Genomic DNA, 8,165 nt, shown 5'->3' with positions numbered 1-8,165 from the left:
AGCCTGAAATTCAAAATGAGCTGGTTTCCAAACGAAGGACACTATTGAGCTGGAAAGTTGTAAACAGATATAAAATTAGTACCTCTTCTGCCTAATGAGGATAAAAACATTGGTGGCTCTTTAGTTTTGGATTTAAGAATTTGATGACGTCACGTGATGACGCTCAGTAGAATAAAACTAAGCATAAGCCCATAAATACGCATTGCAGACCTATTCATTATAATATGTCCGTTCTCAATCGCAGTTCATAATCTTGAGTGTCCTGTGGTTTCAAGTGTAACTTCTTTGAGATTTTTTCCTCGACCGTCATATGTTGGGGGGGGGGGGGGAACTCCCTTATATGGGCTATATAGGTTTGTGCGGCCCCAAAGGGTATGGTTTTTCGGCCGTTTCGGTCATTAATTATATAGCAGTCACTAAATCCAGTATTGTCAGCAAAGCTATTATCCTTTAATTTCTGGAAACTGTCCAATTTGGGATTTAATTTGGACAGTTTTCAGTAAGGACTTTTTTAGTTAAAACGCAGAATCTGTCCAGTTTGGGAAAAAATAGGACAGTTTGTCTCAGCCAATGAAATTAAGCTATTAATCTTCCGAAGATTATCGAAGGCCAGACGAAACCTTCCGAAGATTTCTGAAGATCACCCGAACAATTCCAGAGTCTTCCGAAGATCACCCGAACACTTCCGAAGATTTCCAAATATCACCCGAACATCTCCGAAGATTTCCAAAGATCACTTGAGTACTTCCGAAGATCGCCCGAAGATTTCCGAAGATCACCCGAGCACTTCCCAGAATCTCCGAAGACTTGTGACAATCTCCGGCGACCTCCGAAGATCATCGGATATTTTCGAAGCTTTCCCAAGTTTCGGAAGATCGAGGGCCCAGTCTGTTTTTCTTCAGAGACAGTTACTGTAGTAAGTTTTCCTTGCAAAGCTGTATAGCTGGTTTTCACACGACGTCAATAAAATTCGAACAACAAAACTATTGATCTTCCTGAGATTTTATTTTAATGATGTATAAGAGCAGCTGAAAGCTAATATTCATACAAATTTTCGCTCCGAATGGGTTCTTGGTTTTGTGATACACTACGCTTGAATTTCTAAGCTTTTGCATCACGCGGCATTTACATGACGGCTTAGACAGCTGTCATCATGGTTAAAAAAAGTCACTCAGTCTCGGGGAACTTGGCTATCTGAACAGTTCATGTCTTAGAAAAAGTATTATTTTAATTTTTTAGAGTTCCTCGAGGAATAAATTCACGCTTTTGTAGCAAAACTCAGTGACGGATGTTTCTGTTGGTTTCCGGCCGCCATGTTGGTGCCCATAGGGATGGGCACCAGCAAAGGTCCCTTATTTTTTCTGGGGTTCCGCCATATGTTTGCCTTGCTCGCGAAATTATTGCTCGGAATGGTTTGAGATGGTTTGAAAACGACACCGTTAGGACCACCCCCCTTCTCTCCCTGTACTGAAGTCCTTACCTAGTCGGAGGCCCCTCGTAGGCCGGCGGGGGGGGGTAGTTTGGGAATTTCTGGGTGGAGATGTGCCGCTGGGACCCTGGAACCCTTAGCCTCTACCAGAGCTACTTCAGCTGAATTTTGCTAACCTATACTAGAGTAAACTCCCCAAATCCCCCCATCTATGGACACTGTTGAGGCTGATTTGCGTAAATTTAAACTTGCCGATTTGATTTTTTTACATTTTTGGGTGGTGATTCCTGGTTTCCTTACTCAAGATAAAATTTTCAACCAAGCAGTCAGTTTTGTGAAAAATGATACCCTATTCGAGACCCAAACGCTCTGATTAAACTGCTTGAAAACCATACCCTTCACAGCGGCACATACCTATATAGCCCATATATGGCAGTGCCACCCCGAGCTCGTAGGCTAGCACTGAAATGGAAGGAAACACGGGGTTTTGTTATTACGGGATGGAACGTTTTGTAAGATCGATCTGGGAAATGGAACATTGGATAAGTTTCTCCTGCGAGTTCTAAACAGGTGAAACGTTCCCAGCAAAAATTTAAATAACCGGACTCTGTATCTCTGTATCTTGGGGACCTTGGGGTCTGTTGAAAACTGGGACCGAGCTTGTCACGTGACTTACACGATTTGACCCCCCTCGAACACTGAACTGAAAGGGAACGAATGCAAAACTAATGCGAAGTCGTTGTTCTTGAATTGTATTCTGGAGCTTTTTTGTCTTTGAATAGAGTCTTTATCTACGAAAGTGTCGTTTGAATACGTTTTCTACATTTGGTGCCGAGACCCGGGAATTGAAACTGGGATTCTAGCGTTGTGAAGAACGTCTCAAAGGAAGCTGTTGTGAAGTCAAAGCTGCACTAGCTGAAAGCACGTGGGCGACCAATTATGCCGCCGAAATTGAGGAATTTGAAAAAATTTCGCGATGGTCACCGAAAGTTCGTCCAGAAAACTATCGAACAAGCCAAAGGGCTAATCTCTGAAGGCAATTCCATCGAAGTGAAAAGGCTGAAATTTCTTCGAACCGCCCTTGAAACGAAAATGTCGGAGCTTCGATCGCTCGACCGCGAAATTGTGGAGCTGGTGGACGACGTAAAAACCATCGATACCGAAGTCTCTGAGAGCTGTGAGATAATGAGTTCCATTCAGGAGTGTATTGTTGAGTTAGAATCTGTTTTGGAAGCTCAAGAAATGCAGGGTAAGAGTCAGGAATTCCCTTCTGTGGCGCAACTTCCTCCTTCCGAAAGCGCGGGAACTTCTCAAGATCACGTTTCGAAGGCAAAGTTGCCGAAGCTCGAGCTTAAGAAGTTTCACGGAAATCCCATACACTGGTATCCCTTTTGGGAATCCTTCGAGTCTGCGGTTCATAAGAACCCAAATTTGTCTTTAGTGGATAAATTCAATTATTTGCAGTCACTTCTTACTGGCACCGCGCGTAGTACGATCGCTGGTCTGGCCCTGACGAGTGCAAACTACGAGAAGGCAGTTGGACTGCTTAAACAAAGATTCGGAAATCGACAGATAGTGATCTCCAGCCACATGGAAGTGCTCACTAAACTCCCCAAGGTGGAATCGATAAGCGAAGTAAAGAAACTCCGAAGCTTGTACGACACAGTGGAATCTCATGTTCGTGGATTGGAAAGTATGGAAATCTCATCTGAAATGTATGGTTGCCTCTTGACACCAATCGTTATGCAGAAATTACCGGAGGAATTTCGGATCGCTATCACACGAAATTTGGAATCGGAGACATGGAATCTGAAAGATATTTTGGGTGAATTTCACAAGGAACTGCAACTGAGAGAACAATGTCTTGTCAATAACAAGGATTCCAGGCCTTCACATCAGAGAGGTGAGTCGCCATTTTCTACATCAGCTTTGTACACTGACAGTTCTGAGAATAAACAGTCTCCTCGTGTTTGGTGCTCATTCTGTAATCAAAATCATCAGAGCTCTAAATGTAATGTTGTCACAAGTATTGAATCTAGAAGGGAAGTTCTTAAAAGGAAGGGCAAGTGTTTTCTCTGTCTCAAGCAAGGACATTTGGCACGTAACTGTCAAGCACCTATGAAGTGTCTTAAATGTCAAGGTGCCCATCATGTAGCAATTTGTGGTAACCCTGATCCAACCCTGGGTGGGCAAGATCGAGAACATGTGGCCAGTGTCTCTACTAGTATGTATGTGGATCAGTCTAGAGGGTCGGTGTTGTTGCAAACCGCAACCGCTGAAGTTGTGCGTCCGGATAATGACAGTTTTCCACTAAGTGTTCGTCTGGTTTTTGACTCATGCAGTCAGCGATCATACATGACTAAGGACCTTAAAGACAAACTGGGGTTATAAGTAATTGGTAGAGAGTCACTTCTAATCAAAACCTTTGGTGAGTCTGACGCCAGGCTACGAACATGTGAAATTGTTCAAGTGGGTATCAAAACCAGATGCGATGCAATTGTGTACATTCAAGCCTATGTGGTGCCAGTCATATGTGGCCCTCTGACCCAACAACCCACAGAGCTTGCTCAGTCTAGCTACGAACATCTGCATGACCTCAGTTTAGCCGACAGGTGTGGCGGCAGAGATTTGCCCATCAGCATTCTCATTGGTGCTGATTATTATTGGTCATTGGTCGAAGGTACTATTATGAGAGGTGCACCGTGGGAACCTGTTGCTCTTGCTACAAAGCTAGGATATGTCCTCTCCGGACCCACTATGATTGTGTCTAACCGTGACAATGGTAACACTGTGAATCTTACTGCGACGCATGTACTGAAAGTGGAAGCAAGTGTCGTCGGTCAAGATGAACTTGCCTCTGAACTTGGAAAATTCTGGGACTATGAGTCACTTGGCATTCGAGATAAAGGTTCGTCTCTGTATGACAAATTTGTTAGCGAAGTTGAATTCACTGAAGGAAGATATCAAGTACAGCTACCTTTCAAAGAGGACCATGAGCTGCTTCCAGATAATTTTGCTTTGTGCAAATCAAGGTTGGTCTCACTACTGAAACGTCTGAAATTAAAGCCCGAGATGTTAAAGCACCATGATGATGTCATCCAAGATCAGCAACAACAAGGAATTGTGGAACCTGTGGATCAAGGTGTCAACAATGGTGTGGGAAAAGTACATTACATTCCTCATCATGAAGTGATTCGCGTGGACAAGGACACCACAAAACTTCGTATTGTTTATGATGCCAGTGCACGATCAGGAAAGAACACATCAAGTCTCAATGACTGTTTGTATGCTGGTCCACCACTATCTCCCCTCATCTATGACATCCTCCTGAGGTTCCGGGCTCACAAGACAGCCCTCATAGGAGACATTGAGAAAGCTTTTCTAAATGTTTCAGTTCACCCCAAAGATCGTGACTATCTTCGTTTCCTGTGGGTTGATGATGTCACAAGCAGCCACCCGAACCTACAAGTTTATCGATTTGCAAGAGTTGCATTTGGCGTCTCCGCAAGTCCGTTCCTATTGAATGCAACAATTCGTCATCACTTGACTTCTGCTGACATCCCCAAAGAATTTGCTGAGAGAGTTCTGAAAAGTCTGTATTTGGATGACTTTGTTGGTGGAGATGATTCTGACAATTCTGTTTTCGAGATGTATGAGAATCTGAAGTCATCCTTCAAGAGCGGAGGCTTCAATATGAGAAAATGGGTCTCCAACTCTGAAGCCCTTCAGGAAAGAATTGAACAATCTGAAAGCCAGTCTTCTCAAGTTACAAGCAAGTCTGTCAAGGAGCACCCTGTTCAAGAGGAAGATCAAACCTTCTCGAGTTCCCTGTTTGAGACGTCAAAGAACCCCAGCACAGCAAAACTGAAAGTACTGGGAGTTGGATGGGATAGACGAAATGATTTGTTACTCTTGGATCTGGCCTCTCCACTAGAAACTAGCAATACTTGTCCAGTTACGAAGAGAGCAATTCTTGGTACAACAAGCAAGTTGTATGATCCCCTGGGACTAATTAGTCCAGTCATCATTCTACTGAAGATCATCTTTCAATCTATTTGCAAGACAAGAGTGGGTTGGGATGACCCCGTGGATTCATTCATCTATGAACAGTGGTTAAAGCTTGTTCAAGATGCTAAGAAGGTGGGGGTGGTGGAAGTGAGGAGACACTACCACCTTGGCTTGTCATCAGGAGATTTACAAAGCATTCAACTCCATGGTTTTGCGGATGCAAGTGAGAAAGCCTATGGAGCAGTTGTGTATTTACGCCTTGAAACAACTACTGGAACTGTCTTCACCCAGCTTTTATCGTCAAAAACCAGAGTTGCTCCGATAAATGGAGAAACCATACCTCGACTGGAGTTACTAGGTGCTCTTGTTCTGGCCCGACTGGTCAATACTGTGTTGACAGCATTTGACGGAGCATTGGAAGTTGATGCTGTGTTCTTCTGGTCAGATTCGCAAATTGTTCTGTGGTGGATTTGGGGTGTAAACAGAGAATTCAAGCAATTCATTCAAAACAGAGTGGTTGAGATCCGTCGACTTACAAAGCCAACTCAGTGGAATTATTGCCCCACAGAATCCAATCCAGCTGACATCTGCTCACGTGGTACGATGACCTCGAAACTGATCACCAACCAATTGTGGTGGAGTGGTCCTGAGTTCCTTAGAAAGGAAAAGCAGTGGTGGCCAAGTCTTGCAATGAACTCTGCTGAAGTCACAAGTGACGATTCAGATCCTTGCCTAGAACTGAAGAAGGGAAGCTGTAACAGCCACACAAAGCAGCATGATGGTACAGTTCTTGCAAACATTGCCTCTGGAGAGGTGACGTCAGAAAAGTCACTAAATCTTGATTGCATCATTCCCTTGGAAAGGTTCAGTAGTCTTCAAAGACTTGTGCGAGTCACTGCATATGTTGTGCGATTTGTTTCTAATCTCAAGCAAAGTAAAATGAAGAAGAGGTTAGTGGATGGAGTAATAAGGCATGAAGAGGTGGATTGTGCAAGAGAGCTTTGGATCAAGGAGGTTCAGAAATCTGTATACAACAACAAGAACTTTGACCAGGTCAAGATCTCATTATCACTGTTTACAGATGACAAGGGAATTCTGAGGTGTGGTGGTCGTCTTAAAAATGCCCCGATTCCGTATGATGCTCGTTTTCCAATATTCCTTCCAAGATGTTCACGACTAACTTACCTAGTGATAAATGATTGTCATCTCAAGGTTCTTCACAATGGTGTGAGGGACACTCTCACAGAGCTAAGGTCAAGATTCTGGGTAACAAAAGGAAGGCAGACTGTGAAAACTGCGATAGGAAAATGTTCTGTTTGTAAGAAGTTAGAGGGCAGAAGCTATGCAGTTCCTCCTCCCCCACCTCTTCCTGAATTTCGATTGAGCGATGACTTTGCTTTTACTCGAGTAGGAGTGGACTTCGCTGGGCCCATGTATGTCAAGGATGTATTCTCAAAGAATGGAGATTTGAACAAGGTCTATATAGCTTTGTTCACGTGCGCTGCAACCCGAGCTGTTCATCTGGAACTTGTCCCAAATCTGAGTGCGGAAAGTTTTATCAGAGCCCTTACTCGCTTTAAAGGGAGACGAGGAATTCCTGTCTTGATTGTCAGTGACAATGGGAAAACATTTAAGGATTCAAGAGTGCAGGCATATTGTCAGTGCGACGGTACACAGTGGAGGTTCAATGTCGAAGCGGCCCCTTGGTGGGGTGGTTTCTTTGAACGTCTAGTAAAATCAGTCAAGTTGAGTTTGAAGAAGGTCATACGAAATGCCCGGTTAAACTATGACGAGCTGTCTACTGTCCTTGTAGAAGTGGAAGCAGCCTTGAATTCACGACCCTTGACATATGTCTTCGATGAAATGGAGGAACCATTAACACCTTCACACCTGATTGTGGGCCGCAGAATTTTGTCAGTACCATCAAAGAACTCATCGAACGAAGTCGATCAAACTGAGGGAACACTTACAAGAAGAGCCAAATTCTTACAGCGAACACTGGATCATTTTTGGAACCGATGGAAGTCTGAGTATCTCACACAACTTAGAGAGTACCATCGCTACTCAAAGAGAGCAAATTCTGTCCGTAAAGTGCAAGTGGGAGATATTGTGTGTCTACATGAGAACAAAACCCCGAGACAGCAGTGGCGGCTTGGGAAGATCGAACGATTACTTCCTGGTCGAGATGGTCATGTTCGAAGTGCAGTGGTGAGAGTCAAGTCTGGTAATTCGCCAACCGCGGAATGGAGACGCCCATTGCAGAGGCTCTATCCCCTGGAAGTGAGGTTGGATAATGGAACTGCCAACCCTGTGCCCCGAGTGGCAAATGTTCCTGTTACAGTAGTGAGGGACGAGGATGTCCCAGTTGTCGTCGTGAATTCTGACTAAGATAGATGTATTGAGTTCATTCTGTTATATAGAGTTTATGCTCGTAAGATTGTTTCAACTTTAAATGAACTTTGAACTTTGATTGATGACGTCAATCAACGCGGGGGAGTGTGTTGAAAACTGGGACCGAGCTTGTCACGTGACTTACACGATTTGACCCCCCTCGAACACTGAACTGAAAGGGAACGAATGCAAAACTAATGCGAAGTCGTTGTTCTTGAATTGTATTCTGGAGTTTTTTTGTCTTTGAATAGAGTCTTTATCTACGAAAGTGTCGTCTGAATACGTTTTCTACAGGGTCTGCCTAATGTGCGAGCCAGCGAGCCATGCGAGTCATGCG

General features: G+C 44.0%; 1 protein-coding gene across 1 annotated transcript; it reads left to right on the top strand.

The window, feature by feature from the left end:
• Positions 1 to 2,368: 2,368 nt before the first annotated feature.
• LOC145494206 (uncharacterized) lies at positions 2,369 to 7,825 on the top strand. Its single transcript, XM_081473661.1, has 2 exons — positions 2,369 to 3,813; positions 3,916 to 7,825. The coding sequence occupies exons 1-2, from the start codon at positions 2,369 to 2,371 to the stop codon at positions 7,823 to 7,825; spliced, it is 5,355 nt and encodes a 1,784-aa protein (XP_081329787.1).
• Positions 7,826 to 8,165: the final 340 nt, after the last annotated feature.

Source organism: Orbicella franksi, chromosome 8 (genome assembly GCF_964199315.1).
Source record: "Orbicella franksi chromosome 8, jaOrbFran1.1, whole genome shotgun sequence".
Classification (NCBI taxonomy): domain Eukaryota; kingdom Metazoa; phylum Cnidaria; class Anthozoa; order Scleractinia; family Merulinidae; genus Orbicella; species Orbicella franksi.
Note: the sequence above shows the minus strand (reverse complement) of the source record. Positions and strands in the feature narration are given on the sequence as shown.

What these genes read in the sequence shown, in the direction of transcription:
- LOC145494206 (XM_081473661.1), top strand. Translation starts at nt 2,369, where the DNA reads ATGCCGCCGAAATTGAGGAATTTGAAAAAATTTCGCGATGGTCACCGA. An exon ending in GACCTTAAAGACAAACTGGG is followed by an intron (nt 3,814 to 3,915) that starts GTTATAAGTAAT and finishes TATCAAAACCAG; the next exon opens with ATGCGATGCAATTGTGTACA.